The sequence below is a fragment of the Sinocyclocheilus anshuiensis genome, unplaced genomic scaffold (genome assembly GCF_001515605.1).
Source record: "Sinocyclocheilus anshuiensis isolate Anshui unplaced genomic scaffold, SAMN03320099.WGS_v1.1 scaffold101, whole genome shotgun sequence".
NCBI classification, from domain to species: domain Eukaryota; kingdom Metazoa; phylum Chordata; class Actinopteri; order Cypriniformes; family Cyprinidae; genus Sinocyclocheilus; species Sinocyclocheilus anshuiensis.
The window spans coordinates 998,170-1,015,740 of NW_015540892.1; the positions used below are offsets into that span (position 1 = coordinate 998,170).

Here is a 17,571-nt window from a genome sequence, read left to right on the forward strand (position 1 = left end):
GACAGAGAAGCGATATCATTGGAATCACTTTCAAAACGATTTTTGTCCAGCTGATGAACGATAAAAAATTGACAGCCAATCAGAATCCATCCTGCTGTAAGGAGCTCGAGAATTTAAAGCGGCAGACGAGCGTGCGATTATAACAACCATGATATCGTTCGCTGGTGTGGACGCTAATATCGTTATCTTTATAGTTATCGTTCTTGGTGTGAACGGGGCTTAAGTGACTTTAGTTTTGTTGGACATTCCATCTATGTTTTATTGGTCACACTTTATTTTAAGGTCCAATTCTAACTGTTCTAATTACTTTTGCATCAATAAACTTCTAATTTGCTGCTTATTAAAAGTAAGTAAGGTAGTTTTTAAGTTTAGGTATGGGGTAGGATTAAGGGATCTAATCCAATATGTGCTTTGTAAGTACTAATAACCCGCCAATATATTAGTAATATGCATGCTATTTAATAGTCAGAATTGGTCCTTAAAATAAAGTGTTACCATTTTATTTAATAAATTATTCTGTAAAAAGCACTGAATTTACAAATAAAGAGGAAGACATTGGTGTGTTTATTGAACACTGCTCTTATAGTCCTGGATATACTGTATCAGATTACACACAACAGAATTAAGTTCATTATTTAGATTTGTCTATAATTACATGGTAATATTACTTGGTATAGTTAGTGCATTGCACCATCTATTGCAGCATATTTGTTTATTCAGCTTGGCAAGTATCTTTAAATCTTTATGGTCTAACTTCAAAGAAAAATGTTGCAGTAGAAAGCTTTTTTTAGAAATATGCAGTGCTTAATTTACTTGCAATAATACTGTGTTTAGATATATTTTCTTAAATATTCAGCCTTCATCAGAATACAATTTGAAATGTGTATTTTTACAGCAATAACATGATTGTCTTGTTCACTGTATAATGATTGTGCCAACATTATAACAAAATGTCATTTTTAATCTCTAGCAATATTTCAGTCATGTTGTAAAGAATTGTGGAAATTTGAGACCAAAATGGGGTTGTATGAGTATTTTGTGTGTGGGAACAACATTAGTATTTACTTTTTAAGGTATTTATTAGTTTTTAGGTGTTATGTGCTCTATGATGTTGGATACAAAAGCAGAACATATTGAGTGGTTTTCTGTACAAGTATGATTTTGTAGATGTTTTCTGCAGAAGTAAAATAAATGACCTGATCACTGAAAATGTGGCTCTGTGCATTTATTTTGGTATAAAATATGTACGGTTTGCACTAATTAAAATGTAAAGTGCTCAACTACAGATATGCTAATAACCTCGTTTAACATTTGGCTTTTTTAAAAAGACTATTTTAAATCTTCCAGCAGATCATTAGATGTATGAAAAATCCACTTACAAAATGGTTTGTAGTCCTCTTACAAAACTACACACTACGTATACAATACTCTGCCAGACATATTTTTACACTATCCCAAAATGCCCAGTAGAGGTCAGTAGAGAAATTCCAGATGGAAGAATATTCAGCTAAAACAGTCCATACATAAAAGTTCCCAGAATATGAAACGCTTTCTTAGGACTTTACAGTCTACAAAATATGTGCAATATAAATAAATATAAATATAAATACAAAAATATATATTTTTTTTGCTTCTCTGAGATTAATTGATGAACAAAATACAAACACAAACATTAACAAATCACTTTTTTTTTCTTTATTGGAATTTAAAGTTTATTATTGTTAATTCGTAAACGTACCGTTTAAAAAAAAAAACGCATTCCCACATGCAAATACATTCATGTTATGAAAAGTCAAAATCAAAAACATCAAAGAAATCATCTACTTCATGTCAAGAGCAAATCTAAATATCAGCTACCACAAAATAGTAAAGTGAGAGTTGTCCGTAGTCGTAGTTAGTAAGAAAAACACAAAAGCAAGGTTTTCTGACATTTGAAACTATTCACACTTTTCCTAGTAGAGAGTGCACAGGCTCTAAGACATTCCCCTCTGTTCTTAATATCCGTAACCACGATGATAGCCCTCATGGTAACCATCATGATGACTATAGTCATCGTCAGGGCAGCGCATGCCGAGAGACTGCTGGATGGCCATCTCCTGCCTACGAAGCTGCATGGAGTCGACCAGCTCGTAAATGATTGACATGGACCACATAGGGGAGGGATACCAGGATTTCACATTGCCATCTTTCCCGACAAGCAGCATGGAGAAATATTCTTGGCTGATCTGGAAGTAGTTCCTAATGTCCTGCACCAGCGAGGCAGACAGGTCCTCACGGTCCACTGATACACTTCCTGCAATGCAAACCAGAGTTTCCTCAGTTTTTTCCATAATAAAATGGCACTACATCATATTTTTAGCAATAAAGGAAGTGCAGGGGCCATAAAAGAGTTTTGTTCAATGCAAAACAATCTCACCATTTATGGGATAAAGCTCCAGGACTCCACTCATGTCATCCAGGGTTTTTCCAACAAGTTTCAATAGAGATATATGACGCAGGCCTGTGAATTTATAACAATTAATGAAAAACGCTGGTTAATTCATAGATGCCCGGAAAGACTAAACAGATAAACAACTAAAGATGACTCAGCCGTTTCCAACTCTGACTCGTACTATATACATGAGATTGGAGTGAGAGTTTTTTATAGAGATGTTCTCTGAAACATGCATGTGATCTGCATTAAAGATGTCCGTTGTTGTTTTTTGTTCTAAAACAGGCCTTCTTTTATGAGGGCATCAATCAAGCTGTCATGCCCCAGAGAGGAAGTGGTCTCTGTTGGATCGCTATGCAGGACCCAAACATCCACAGGTCCTCTTGGATTGTAAAGAATGCAGAGTAAGATTCTTAACAATGTTCCTACCTCCAAAATAGCCAACAAAAGAGCTGTAAAAGGACTGCGTCATCCTATTTTTATTGGTGCCATTCCTCAGAGGCATTTGTGATTGAGGGCTCTTGTGAAGATGAGAGCTGGTTCCAGTTCAAAGAAAAGTACCAATAACATATGTGCATTTCTATAAGCAGGAAGATCTCTGGAGAATCTGACTTTGACCAGTTCCCAAGATGTACTGCAAATAGTTTTTTAATGTTAGTTGTCAGCTGTTGTTAAGCTGGTTTTTTGGAAGGTCAGACATCCAGATAATGTATAATGAACTTAAGAGTAGTTGTGTTAAATCATGCAGTTTTGATTGGAATGTCCATAAAAATTACAGCTGTTGACATGAGTGCATAGGGTGTTCATTGGAATGGACCCCAAATTTGTTTATAAATGCTTATCATGGAATTTCAGAGAACAAGAAAAGTGTCTATTTTCCCAAGTTACATAAACAATTGGGAGTGGTGTTGATACAGCAAAGCTCTTAGAGCGTTCTGTATTTCATAACATGGTCCTCATATTGATCATTTGAGTGCGGTGTTATATAGTCTCAACTTTCCTGCAATTTCGCAGTCTAGTACATTTTCAGATGGGCTAGTTTTACGCAATTACTGATGTCATGAACAATTCAGTCCGTCTAGGACCCCAATGTGATTCCACTGGCTGAAATAACTTTTAATGGATATTCTGTTTAATGCCTAATAGAAATCCTACATATTGTTTTATAGTGTACGTTGTGCTTCAAGTAAATATTTCAAGTCTATGGGCTTTGGTGATAATGTAATAGTATACAGCCTACACCACTGAATGTGAAATGAAACATTTCTCTTTGTCTCATTCTTTTGGATTTGTCTATAGTAAATAGCACTAGTAGTATGTTTACATTTAAAAGCGCATGTTTATTAAAGTATGTAGAATTAAATGGAAGATGTTCTTAAATTACGTTGCTACGGTTTACCCAAAGGATCTCACCCAGATTGCAGGCTTGGCTATTAATGGTGTAGAGTTGTTGCTGATAGGCCCATTCTTCATCAGTAGGGGTGGATATTACAAACAGTCTCCGCCTCCAACGGAATCTTAAGAGACATTTTAATGAAAAAGCATTGAGATGAGCCTATTCTTTATGTTAATGCATTATATATTTTCACAAAAAACAAACAGTCATTTCAAACCTAGATAGGAAGTCCTCGAGAGATCTTGATTTATCTTCTTTCTTGCACATAACTGCAAGTTTCCTCTGCTGTTCTATTTCTTTAATGCGGGTTGACAATGTGTCAATGTAGTCTAACACTGCTTTCATGACAATTGGCACTTCATATCGTTGCTGTAGAAACCAGGAATGCATAATTTTGTGTTATAAAATTAGATCAGAAATGATTACATCTACATCTCATATACACTGATAAAATTATCTAGGTTTTTTTTTTACTACACACCTTGACTTTCATGTCAAAGTCAGTCAACACCATGTTGAAATCATTATAAATCATCCCAAAATGCTTCCGAAATGCTGTGATGAGGTCCTGGTTGATAAGGTCACTGTCCGGCAGGCCCCGCAAGGGCCTATCCTGTTCTGTTAAATAATAATAATAATAATAATAGAATCTGAATGAAGACATTTTGATAGGACATGTTACAAACAAACACAGTAAGCAGCACTGACCTGTCTGGTAGTGTTCAATCTTCATGGTACTGTTTGTGAGGGGCCCAAAGATGCTGATGATGGAAATTTTACGTAGTGCCATATCACAAACTTGCTCCAGGTACTCATCCCTCTGTTCACTGTACATATGATTCTGCTCATCTGGAGCAGTAATTATCTGCAGCCGATGAGAATGAGAAGATTAATAAGACACTAAACAGTTGTTAAAGTGCTTTTATGAACCAAAATACTTCTTAATTTTTTAGAACGTAATATAATTTTTTTAATGAGCAAATAACGCAACTTTAAACCTAACTTGTATATCATCACTTCTGAAAATAAAGTTTCCAAAAGGGGGGTTTCACATTTTGGGTTTCCCTTTCAGTGAAAGGATCTTAAAAGAATTATTCTCTTAGTGTGTAGAACATTTTTACACTTTAGATGTTGAATATTCTTCATAGAATCCTAAATGCAGAATATTTACAGGGCTCAATAGTAAGGATTGGATAAGTGAAATTATGAATTGAAATGTTTACATTTAAAATGTAAAGATAGTCATTTAATGTATTTTTTACATTAATATTTATTTTAGAAATATTTTAAAATATATTTAAAAAAATACTTTTACAGTTTTACACACAATTTTTTGCTTTCAACAAATGCTAATTTTTCTAAACTTTTTCTAAAGAAATATTGCAGTAATAGCTCAAATTCTAAATATTTGATCTATAGATAAGAACAGAATTCCATGTCACCAACTGTCTTAGAAAACATTTCGTGACATGTAATGTGTAAAGATCAAAAATAAAAAAATTGCAAGCTATAGCACTTATCCATTGGGCATTGTAAAATCCTTATTGTTGAGCCCCGAGCTATATCTCTATATTACTTTTTTCATGTGTCTCACTTATGCCATACGTACCATGAGTCGTCGTCTTCTCTGAAAATAACTCAAAAAAGTGTCTAACGATTTCTTGGGATTCGCTGCCTGATCCACAACAGCCCTTTCTTCAAAGACATCTGGCTTTTGCGCTTTTTTATTTTGAACACTGACATTTGTCTCCTTAGTCACTTTTGAGTCTTTTTTCCCTGCAGGTATCTTCCTTAAAGGCTTTTCAGGTCTATCCATCTTCTTCCTCCTGTCGGCACTGTCAGGTTTAGTTTTCCCCTTTTGGCTGGTCATAAGTTCCGTCTCTGGTTTATTAGCAGTGGGCCTCTGTGTGTCACGTTCTCTGCTGTGCTGACTAAGCTTTTTACTCCATCCATGTTTCACCACAGGCAGTTTGTCCTTGGGCTTCTGTATGGATGCTTGTGTTGGTGAGATTGCAGTTGAAATCTTTTGCGTGTGGTCTGGGTATTTTTCTTTATGTTGTTTGTAGAAGTTTGAGGTAACAGAGAGATGAGTAGTTGTGTCCCTCAGATGGTTTCGTGGTGAGGACCGGTAGACACGTTCAGAGGTATTGGGAACAGATGTGTGCCAGGGTACGGTTGTGTGTGGATGTGTTTGCTCCACTGTTGTGGGTATATTTGTAGTAATAGTAGTTGTTGTTGAGGGGAAAATGGTGGTAGAGGGTGCAGTGGTTGTTATAGTAGGTTTTGAAGTTGTAGTTTTCAAGGTAGTACGTTTTGTGGTTGTAGTCATTGTAGTAGTGCTGATGGTAGTTGATATTTGTGCCTGAGTCATCTGGGTGGGCTGAGGGACCGGTTTTACCTTGTGTTGCCTTGTGTTTTCTGCCATGTTCACCTGTGGTTGCAAACCAACTGCATTTGAGCCAACAGACTGCACCACTTGGCCCTCAACTCCAGCAGTCTTGCACTTTTGCACAAAGCCCTTTTGCCTGGCCTTCTCCAGTCTACGCATAGGTGCCTGGTCTACGGCTTCATAAATTGCCTCCAGCTGAACAGGGTATGGGTATCTTTCCTCTACCTGAAGGGTTTTTCTTAGAAGCACCATTCCAAACTTACCATCCTCCAACTTCAGGAAGCCCATCAGTCTTGACACCAGGGCTGGATCCAGCGGCTCCTCCACCAGAGATCCCTGATTGCTAACTCGTCTCACCTTGCCTCCCATCTTCCCCTTGTCATGAAACATTATGATCTGCTGCATGTGTCTGTCCGCCATCTCGCAGTACACATCAGGCTTGAGCAAGTTCATCATTAACCTGTAATAGCCATCAGAGTCGTTGGGAGCCGAAATGACCAGCACACGGTTTTTACCTGCAAAGCCAGCCAAGATGTTAATGGAGCTAGTGGCGCCCAGTGGAGTAGATTGAAAATTAGGTTCTTGAGCAGGACTGCTGTTAGTTACACTGGGTTTCCTGTGCGGAACTGGTCTTTGCCCTTTCAGGAGCCTCCTGGCTGGGGGTCGTGAGGACTCCACGTTCTGATCATTCTGAGGCTTCCTGAGTATATCTGTGTTCCTGGAAGTGGATAACCTTGCAGATCTTCTATATGATTGTATATCATTTGTGTACTTTTTGACAAAAGTGTTTGGTTGTAATTGTGCATTTCCTTCTTCTGCTCCTGTGTAATTCAGGACCATGGAAGACTTCAAGTCAGATGCATGAATCAACGTCAGAGTCAACAAAATGACATGTACCTGAAGATTTTTCATTGCAATTATACTGCTACTGTACATAAATACAAATCACTCCAGAATTATGACATTGGATAGGCGAGTAGGTTTGGAAATGGTTTTAGCGTAATTTGATCCAACAGCAGCGAGTCACAAATTATCAAGAGTGACAAACAAACGGTAAAAACGTGTTACATTACTAATAGTTAACAAAGACAGAACAATACTTAATAAAACTATGTAAAACGGATGTAAAGAAACCACTAACAGTAATTCCAACTCGCCTTCGTAGAAAAATTATATAATGTCATAATCCAAAGCGAATGAGTTTGTCAAATGATTGAGGGAAATGCATTATTCCGTCTAAATTCCCTCATTATAATATTCAGTTACGTCCAGTACTTTCCAGGAAAGACAGGCAAAACTCCACAACACTTTTTTCCGTTTGTATCCTTTAAACAACGGCGTGAAAAGACACTCAGCTCACGATCATCGTCTCCAATGCTACTCAATGCTCTCTGAGCTCCATGCACTGAAATCTGGAAGAAAGTTCTGAACAAGCGGGGCTCACAGCCAGATTGACCACGCCCACACTCTTTTGATATGATAATAGCGTGACTTGCTAATATGTTACGTACATATGCTACGTTAACTTCGCACAACTTCATATTCCATAACATTGCATTAAATAGGGTTGTAAATTATTTTATGTAATTTTTTTAATATTAAAAAACAAAGTTTATTGATCACAAAGCCTACATAAATATGCATTTTTGCCGTTCAATCTGTTTCAGGTTATAATAAAACTGTATTTATTTATTTAATTAATAATAGGGAGAGAGAGAGAGAGAGCGAGAGAGAGAGAGAGAGAGAGAGGACTGCCATCTATTGGTAGTGACCCGAGAGCATCAAAAACATCCAAGCTTTTTAACCATTTAAAAAGTTTTTATGATTTTTACTCCTAGACCTAATGTCAATTTAAATTTAATTGCAGTGAAAATAACTCTCCTCAAACACTCAACTGCCTTGATAAATTAAGCCTCTTACACTAATGCACTCGTTGCTGAGCGAGCATACAGTAGGATGGCAGCCTCAATAATATACAGAGATTTAATCAGCAGTTGCGCATAATGAGGACTGCTACTATGATCAAGCGGAAGCTAAAACATTACATAGAATTAAAAATAGTATAGGGCGGTTGGGCAGTGTGGATAACGCAGCATGTCCGGAGACATTGTGGGAGCGTGGGACGTGCCGCTAAGTGATGGGGTTTACCGAATTGAGTTTGAACATGGAACAACAACAGGGAAACGGGTCATTTACATTAATGGGAAGGTGAGAAGTAGTCAGTAAAATGTATTTATTTTATTTGTCATTATGTTAGATTAGATTAGATAGTTGTCTTATATTTTTACACATGTAGGCCTATATAATCATTAAATTTAGGCTGTGGCCTACTTCATATACAAAGTTTTATATTTCAAGTTTCTATTAATATTTTTATGTAATCTTTTTATTTGACCTTGAATTTGATATTAAGACAATAATAACATAAGATAATGATAATAAGATACGGTGTAATATGTATCTTATGTTATTATAATTAAGATAATAAAATAAGATAATATCTGATACTATGTAGAGACCAGATATTATATGAATAAGATCATATAAAATAAGTCTTATCCACTTTTTAAGGAGGTGTTGAGGAGGGATTGGATGTTCAAACTGGTGGGCAATGTTCAAGAAACATTCCCTGTTGGGAGCACAGATACAAAAGCAACCATATCTATTGAGGTAATCACTGGGTTTTCCTATGAGTACACACTGGACATCAACGGAAAAAGTCTCCAAACTTTTTTGGACAACCGATCAAAACTGGCCAAAACATGGGTGCTGAAACTGGGTGGTGCTGATTACAGGGTAGTTCTAGGTAAGAGACACTGTCAAAACATCCCCCTTGATTTATGATGTAAAAAGAATATGCTTTGTATATTATATTGTCCAACCACACTGTAAGAAGAGAATGACTTCCAATTAGGGTCCGGAGTCAGCAGAAAAATTTGTAAAAGTAAATTAAAACGGTTTACTTTTTTTAATGAAAATACGTCTGCCATTATATTTTAGGACGGGATGTCCTCTCAAGGGGATCATCATGTGGGGGTCTGGGGCATCAAAAAGTGTGAAAACGTAGTCTAAATTAGTGCATGTTGCTTTACTAAAAGAACAGAAAAAATCGCTTGTTTGATTTGTCCTGTTCTCATGCAGACATTAGACAGTTAAACTGTAATTAAAACACAACTATTAGCAAACTATTGTTTTTTTTTCTGTTTCACTAGAGAAAGACACTATGGATGTATGGTGCAATGGACAGAAAATAGAGACTATGGTAAATCATTTTAATACTGCATTTCAGACTAGCACATGCCTTTGGGTCTATGAAAGATCCACTTTGGTCCATTGTTTATTTAAGTCTGAGTCAAGTCAGCTAATGGTGTAGTTGTGTGGCCACTGTGGAAAAACTTAACACCATCTTTTTCATATCACATCTTTCCCAAGACTGGTGCTTGTTTAGTCATAGGCCTGTGTTTATATTGATTTCCTTTGTGCAGGGGGAGTTTACAGAGAATGGAAGCGAGACACACTTTGCAGTGGAGAACCATGAATGCTGCATTAAAGCAACAAGTAGTGGAAGGAAGCGAAACGGAATAGTTCATTCCCTGCTGGTGGATGGAATCAGGATAGAAGAGGCCATTGAGTAAAATGGAGGGTAATGGAATTCAGCTGTGCAAGACATTTAGCAACAGTGTACTTTATCAGAATTAGATACAGATGGCATCGGACAAGTTTTTTTCTACAGTGGATCCAGTACGGTGGTATTTGTTCATTTATTTGTTACAAAGATGTTAAAGGTTTTAAAGTAAATGACCCCACCAACACATTTAATGAATGGCTTGGCTATCATTATCTATGATATTGTATTATGCTGAATATCAAAGGTTTTTGTGTCTATTTGTTAATAAGAGATTTGTGGACACATAAATGTTTCAGATGTGTGGAGTAAAAAATATTGTTTTTATTTTGAAAGGGTAAAATCAGAGCCTTGTGGTAAGATGCCCAGACAAAAGGCTCTTAGTGGCTCTTAGTGAGTTAGATGTACACTTTAGACATCTTCACTAATCATTAAAACCTGTCCTAGAAATTGAGTGACATAATTTCAGTTAGAATTCATAGTGTTGCTATTATGTTATATATTATAATATGGCCAATTAAACATGTATGTATTCATGTGCTTGTATATAATTAATAGAATATTTTTACCTTTACATTAATCTCTTTTAATGGGACTCTGCTTTGTCTGTCATCGGATATTAAATTATTAAACTAAATTTTCAAAACACAATTTTAAATAGAATAGTTGATTTAGTACACTTATGTGACCCTGGACCAAAACCAGTCATAAGTAGCATGGGTATATTTGTAGCAATAATAACCAATGGGTCAAAATGATTGAGTTTTCTTATATGCCAAAAAATCATTAGGATATTAAGTAAAGATCATGTTCCATGAATATATTTTGTAAATTCCCTACCGTAAATATATCAAAACTTAATATTTGATTAGTAATATGCATTGCTAAGAACTTAATTTAGACAACTTTAAAGGTGATTTTCGCAGTATTTAGATTTTTTTTGCACCCTGAGATTCCAGATTTTCAAGTAGTTGTATCTCAGCCAAATATTGTCCTATCCTAACAAACCATACATCAATGGAAAGCTTATTTATTCAAACAATTGACACTTATGACTGGTTTTGTGGTCCAGGGTCACATATATATGAAGTGTAAATAATACTTAAATGAATACACACACACACACACACACACACAGACACACACACACACACACACACACACACACACACACACACACACACGTGAATATGTACATATGCATATGCTAAATGCATATGCTAAATGTGTTACAAGAAGATGAAATGCACAATGCACATGGTTGCATCTTTTCTGCTCTTAGCCTGCCTGTCAGTTCACCAGTAAAACCTGCATATGTTTAACCTTCATTGGATACATGGGTTAGCTCACGCCCATGTTATTAAGACTCTGAGGTCATATCTGTGAGTGTGTCAGACCTGAGACCAGCAATTCATTCCAATGGTTTACACGGGGCCCACTAATCGGACACCATGTGTTCAAAGTAAGATAAGTGCGCCCTACAGCGCCACCATCCAGTATGTGGCGACCTGTATGCGTTTTAATAACAACAGACTGCGCAGAACTAGCGCAGCTACGACCTGGACGACGGCTCCTAAGCGCCGACGTTTTTCCAGTAATAAACGTCCAAAGGAAGGAGCAGGCGCAATGATGTCTGAGAGGATACAGACGGGACGGACCTCAGTGCGGGAGGAAAGGGAATACACACATCTTTGCGGATAAAACAAGATTGATACCCGAAAAGCTCCCCGGCGATGGTATCTCGTTGAGGTTGACGTACATCAATGGTTTTGTGGTTTTGGATCAAGACCGTAGAAAGTAGTTCAGCGGCTGTAATGTCAGCACGAGCCGAAGTGAAGAACAGCAGAGAGCGAGTTGACTGTGCTTGGAACACAGCAGACATACCGTGTCCAGCTCGTTTGTGCGAACTAGTTTGTCGCCGAGTTTGAATTTGAATGACTTATCTTCGTCTCGCCCCTTTTTGCCACTGAAACTGGGCAGTGTGTATGAAACATGTGGACTCGCCTCGGACTGTAGACCTGAGATGGCCTTCTCTTGCCTGTTATAGTTCGTAATGACGATGCATGGTGATTTGGGGGAAGCTTCTGTGTTTTAATGCTGTATTTATGAGGATATGGGGCATATGACTGTGTCCTGGGATTTCAGATCCGGACAGCTGCAGATCTCCCTCCAGCGTCTGGACTTCTGTTGTAATAGCCTACACATATATTCAAATATCACATGCTCTGAAATCAAAGCCGCTGCTAACGTTAGATGTTAGTTTGTCTCGCATTAAGTGATTTCATACTAAATCTTTAACGTTTTCACAAGCTTTTCTGTCATCTGTTATTGCATCTATACCCAGTGTACATTTGGGAACATTTGTAGTTTTTTTGCTTTGAACAAAATCGTTGGAGCTGACCAACAGACCCCATGTGGACTTCTGATCTCCCTCCTGTGTTTACGTGTTTGCAGCATATCAGCATCCCTAAATCATCTGCAAACACTCTTTAGATAATTGCCTATCGGGTTCCATTGGAAGAGATCATATTGCAAACATGAATTATCAGCAACACCTGGCGAACTCAGCCGCGATCAGAGCTGAGATTCAGAGGTTCGAGTCTGTCCATCCGAACATCTACTCGATCTACGAGCTGCTGGAGCGGGTGGAGGATCCGCTGCTGCAGAATCAGATCCGAGAGCACGTCATTGCCGTTGAAGGTAAGGGCATCAAGGGCGTTTGAACCCTGCAGAATCCTTCAGAGAGCTTTCAGAGCCGTTTTATGTTATGTCATTTATTTATTTCGCTTTTAGTTCAGTTTAGTTTGTATGTCAGTAACAAGTAATGCCAAGTTTGGCGGAAGCTCTGGTTGCTATGGTGAATATGGGATGGGACGACAAACCTGCATTTGAAATGTGTGTCCACTCCCAGTGTCATTTTACAAAAATACATAATTAGGATTATATTACATAATGAGTAATGGCATTACAAATCAAGCCACTCCAAAAGATGATTATTAGTTCTTTCTCTTCACAAGAGTATGCCTCTTATGAATCTCAGAAAGAGTTTGGACCTTTGGCTTCTAAAGATGAAAGGTAGTAAATCTTTTTTCCCCCAATTGTTTTATTGGTTGTTATAGTTAAATTCTGGTTATATTACCATTTCCTTGTCCTTGAGACTTTCAAGGTTTCAGATTCAGTCATAGTGTCCTGAGAGGCTTTAAACAGATGTTTTAAAACGCTCATCCAATTTTAGTCAGCCATATTTTTGTCATGTAGATTCCATTTTTGATTTTTCACTATATGAAACTGTTAGGTATAGATGTACAGTCTGTTCAATAGTTATGTTGTCTTTGATTGACACACAAGTACAAAGCAGTTACAGCCCTTTGATCGGACCGTGCTGATCACAGCCTCGTTGTCATTAATGAAAATTAAATGTCCTCTACTCTAAATAAGGTTTATACTGTAATATGAAATTGTTGTTGGTTCTGTTTGTGTCAAGTACAGCTTTCATTCAATCTTTTAGAGGTTGAAGTTTTGATATATGGTTTGCATGAAGCGTTTGGCAGGGTGTTGGGAGCGTCGTTGTCACAGTCTGTGAGGTTTTAATAGCTTTGTCTCTTTGTTTTAATATAATACTGGTATTAAGGGATAATCAACATGATTTTTACACAAAAGTGCTTTTACAATATCTGCTGGCAGTTTTACCAGCAGGTTACATAATAGCAAAATGAGAAGCTGCATTGTGTGCTTGAGATGAAACTCGGTGTTCCACTAGATTGCAGTGAATGTTTTCCTAATGAGTGGGTGCTCGGCTCTGTGTGTGGTCAGAGACATGTCTCTGTCAGATGAGTGGATGTATGACCCCTTTTCAATGAAAGTAAAATGTAGGCTGCGTTTGAAATGGTTCTTGACTTGCTGAGACATGCACATGACAGAGACAAACCTGTCACTACCACCAACACACCCCCTTTACAGACCCCGGCCTGTCTAATTCCTGAAAACCAAGATGGACTCCTTACTTTCTTAGTGGAATCAATTTATGGTGATCTTTTAAAATCCTTTGTATAGTTACTTAAAATCATTTAAAGTCATCAATACGTTATGTTGCAGTATGTGGTCATGAGTCAATGTTGGCATTCTAAAAGCAGAACTTGATAGAAGTTATATATTTTTTGTTGCCAAAACAAAATGATTTACTTCTGCACAACAGTGTTTTACTATGCATGTTAACTAGCAATGAATTTAAGTTCCCAATATCCCAAAAACAGTTTGCAGTAAAATCAGCGTTTAGGAGTTTATGTGAAAGTATTTTATTGTGGATTAAATGTCGACATTTTAATGCCACTTTCATTAACCTCTCGCTGACCTCCCAGTTTAACAGATGGGAAATCTGAGCTGAAAACCGATACTTAACACACCCTGTGATCAGAAGCGAGTCTGTCTTTAGATATTAGACTGGTGTAGCATTTACATTGGTGTGCACAGTAGTCATTTTGCTTAATTTTACACAAGACGCCCGCTGACATAAGGGGCGGGTTGGTTTGAGCCGAAGCAGATTGCTCTCTACGCAGAGCATGTTTGTGATCTCAGAGACACGCATCTGGGCGACACTTTAGCCTCCCTGTTTCTTGCATAAAGGGCATGACATTTATAAGAATGAATAGTGTGGCTTGTGCATGGAAAAGAAGATTTTTGTGAATGTATATGTGGTATGTGTCTGCTGGATAAAACAGACCTTCTGAGAATCTAAAATTCAGAAAACTTATGCCCAATGCCCCAATCATTTACAGGAATATGTATTAAAGTAAATGAGGGTTGGTTTGATTTCATATTGATTTCAGCATTGACTTTAGTTGTCGGAGCAATGAGGTAGCACAATGCTCTGGACATCATGTAAAACAGTTAGGCCTATTATATATGCATATATGTGTGTGTGTGTAGAGTAGGGCTGTCAAAATGACTGAAAAACTAAATTAGTTTAAACTGAAATATTATCAAAATTCGAATTATATTCGAATTTAAAATGCATAATTTCAGTTAGGTGGAAAAAAAAGCTTTTGGTTTCTCTCCTGAGGCCACAAGAGGGCGCATCGAGCAAAATATTATGCACGTTTCTTCAAAACATAATAAAATAACACGACTATCTTTGAAAAAAGTGCATAATGTTTAAAATAATGTTTATAAACCATATATAATTAATAAAGTTGCTTAAACAATTAGAAAAAACCCCAGCACCATGCATGTATGTATAGTTTAATACAAAGGACCGAAAACCAATCACAAAAGTAGGCTACTTTCTTCATTTAAAAACATGAGAACTTGAACTTGCATTAATTTTACATGGCTTTCTAAACGTGCCGCTCTCTTGTGCGAGACGCTGATAGATGTCCCTCTAGAAAATGTGATAAATATGCGTTTTGTGTGAACGGCTTGGTTTCAGTTTTGACGTAAACAACATCTTCTCCACACTGATGCTCTCGTTTTCCACAATATATTGAATGAACAACGTAGCAGCGCCGCATCTAGTGGGCAACGTTTTTGGGGGAATGTTGTGAAATCTGGTACACTGATTACAAATTCTTTTTTCCGTCTGATTCATTTGACATTTGAGTTTGTTAGTTTCTTGTCTTTTTGAATTTGATATAACTTTTGAAAATGCTGACCTAAATTCATAATTCATAGGCTCTTGGAGTTTTTAGACCAATAATGCTCAGTCAGTCATATTGAATTTAGGCATAAAATGCTGTATCTATTGCGTAAAGCCATTTCATTTCAATTGTTATACAAATGATTTATTATAACAAATTGATAGATTTGATGGCAAGACAGGAGTCTGTGTCTCGGCACCTCTTTGGTCATATGCTAAAATTCTACGTCCGGATGAAATATATTTTTTGGCCACTGGTGCGCCTGTAATAGCTGTTCGCCTATTTTGTATGCTAAAACGGATGAAATATATTTTTTGGCCACTGGTGCGCCTGTAATAGCTGTTCGCCTATTTTGTCTATTTTGTCAGCTGAAAAAACCCAAATATAGCATAATAAAAATGGATTTTGAGCTCATTGTGTGTCTGGTAAAATTCTGTCAAAAGCATCCAACTAATAATGTCCATTTTTGCAAGGCAGGACAGGTTCCTTCTTAAGATTGTTAGCTATGAAATGTCTGGCAGCTCTAATGGCCGGTGTCATTGCACTAAGGTAACAGTGCTATGCAACACACCCCCTCCAAAAGAGAGGTCACAGCATCATGCAGATGTCGGCACCACAGCCCCTCCCATCAAATCTGTCTGGAGGGCACCATTAGGGAGATGCAGTCGCCCCATATAGTTTGTTAAATGAACATGGAGGAGCATGCGTCACCTCGCAGTATGAAAGCAGCCGAGCTGCACCGGATGTCAGAAGCGTCCGTCTTTAAAATCTTACATCCTACTGCTGTGTCATACTCTGCTTTTATGGCCAGTCTGTCTGATGCATTAAAGATTTTGGCCATCTCTTTGGCGTTTCTCAGAGCTGTTAGCCTCTGTGGTCAGCATTCTGCTTAAATTGCACTGAGCATTTGGTTCAGTAGAATGCTAACCAGAGAAATGGCTGCAAGGAGACCATATATCTGTTTATATTTAATTAGAAGGCCCTGAAGCATGGCCATAGAGACTGAGGCCAGGAGAGAGGAACGGGGCAACATATGCAGGGGCCATATGCTGAAGAGCCTGCTAAATCTAGACTGGGTTCAGGAATTAACAAGCTGCCAGTACAGTTGTATTAAATGGCTCAGTGGGGTTCTGAACACAAACAATAAAGTGGCAGATTAGGGGCAGTAACTGTCTCTTCTAGTTATGAGAGTAAGTGATTGCAGATTGCTTGATCTTCATTGGTTCCCACACAGTTTTTATCTAAGAGCAGTTTTTTCGAGGTGTTTATGTGCTGTTCCCAAAACCAAGATGGTACATCTTTTGGGGTTCTGATTCTCTAACAGTGGCTAGCTAATAGCATGATGGGTCTGTCCCAAGGGTCTTTTTTTCTTTGGTGGTGGATGAAGGCAGTAGTAGCTCTTCTAAAGGCCCTGCTAAGGGGCTTTCGCGCCGCATAGTTCTAGGAACTAGCCAGCATGATGGTTCCTAGAGAACCAAGTTCCCACTCGGGCCGTTTTCCTGGTTGCAGTCGCAAAGGCAGTAGGGTTGGGTATAGGCTTGCCGCGATAGACGGTGCTGACGGTGATACCGGTGTTAAGCCGCAACACTGGTTACGTCACTTGCCCACCGCGTCACTGACCCCCACGGTCATTTTGATTTTTTTATAGTAATAAAAATAATTTAGTTCAGTAAAAGAACAGACACTACAATTAAAAACTGAATGCGGCTGCTCAATGCAGCATGCCGAATCAGATTTCATTTCTCCAGTGAGGAGAGTGAGTCAAGCTGACTGACAAGAAGAGTGGGGTGAGACAGACAAGACGATCGCGGATGAGTTTCGAAACGAAATGCAAAAGCGCCTGTTTGGCAATATTTTGGATTTTGAAAAGCCTGTTGACTTCTGCCGTTTATCTAAGGTGATTTTGGAAGTTTTTTTAAGTATTAGTTTTTTATTTAATTGGTTCCACATTGTTTGCTGATTTTTACTTTATTTAAACTTTGTGTCATTTATTTATTTTATTTGACATCAAGGTGTATGCCGTGCCTCCAAGCTTTCTTACTCGTTTTGCTAATAAACGTTCTACATTTCTTATTTATTTGGTTATATATTATACAT

The 17,571-nt window shown here is 37.7% G+C and overlaps 2 protein-coding genes across 2 annotated transcripts; one reads left to right on the forward strand and one right to left on the reverse strand.

The window, feature by feature from the left end:
- Positions 1-1,734: 1,734 nt before the first annotated feature.
- Positions 1,735-7,604, reverse strand: ccdc80l1 (coiled-coil domain containing 80 like 1). Its single transcript, XM_016486608.1, has 7 exons — positions 5,437-7,604; positions 4,536-4,692; positions 4,309-4,445; positions 4,045-4,196; positions 3,845-3,948; positions 2,417-2,500; positions 1,735-2,293 (listed from the first exon to the last, which is right to left on the reverse strand). Exons 1-7 carry the CDS (start codon positions 7,150-7,152, stop codon positions 1,995-1,997), a joined length of 2,649 nt encoding a protein of 882 aa, XP_016342094.1. The 5' UTR covers positions 7,153-7,604; the 3' UTR covers positions 1,735-1,994.
- A 546-nt stretch (positions 7,605-8,150) lies between these two features.
- On the forward strand, positions 8,151-10,370 carry LOC107688905 (fas apoptotic inhibitory molecule 1-like). The gene is made up of 4 exons (XM_016486735.1): positions 8,151-8,424; positions 8,788-9,022; positions 9,429-9,478; positions 9,702-10,370. Exons 1-4 carry the CDS (start codon positions 8,311-8,313, stop codon positions 9,849-9,851), a joined length of 549 nt encoding a protein of 182 aa, XP_016342221.1. The 5' UTR covers positions 8,151-8,310; the 3' UTR covers positions 9,852-10,370.
- Positions 10,371-17,571: the final 7,201 nt, after the last annotated feature.

Coding starts and splice junctions, on each gene's coding strand:
- ccdc80l1 (XM_016486608.1), bottom strand. CDS start 7,152: ATGTACAGTAGCAGTATAATTGCAATGAAAAATCTTCAGGTACATGTC. Junction 2,501..3,844: donor TAGCCAAGCCTGCAATCTGG/GTGAGATCCTTT, acceptor ATAAATTCACAG/GCCTGCGTCATATATCTCTA. Junction 2,294..2,416: donor GGAGCTTTATCCCATAAATG/GTGAGATTGTTT, acceptor TTTGCATTGCAG/GAAGTGTATCAGTGGACCGT.
- LOC107688905 (XM_016486735.1), top strand. CDS start 8,311: ATGTCCGGAGACATTGTGGGAGCGTGGGACGTGCCGCTAAGTGATGGG. Junction 8,425..8,787: donor TCATTTACATTAATGGGAAG/GTGAGAAGTAGT, acceptor CCACTTTTTAAG/GAGGTGTTGAGGAGGGATTG. Junction 9,023..9,428: donor TGATTACAGGGTAGTTCTAG/GTAAGAGACACT, acceptor CTGTTTCACTAG/AGAAAGACACTATGGATGTA.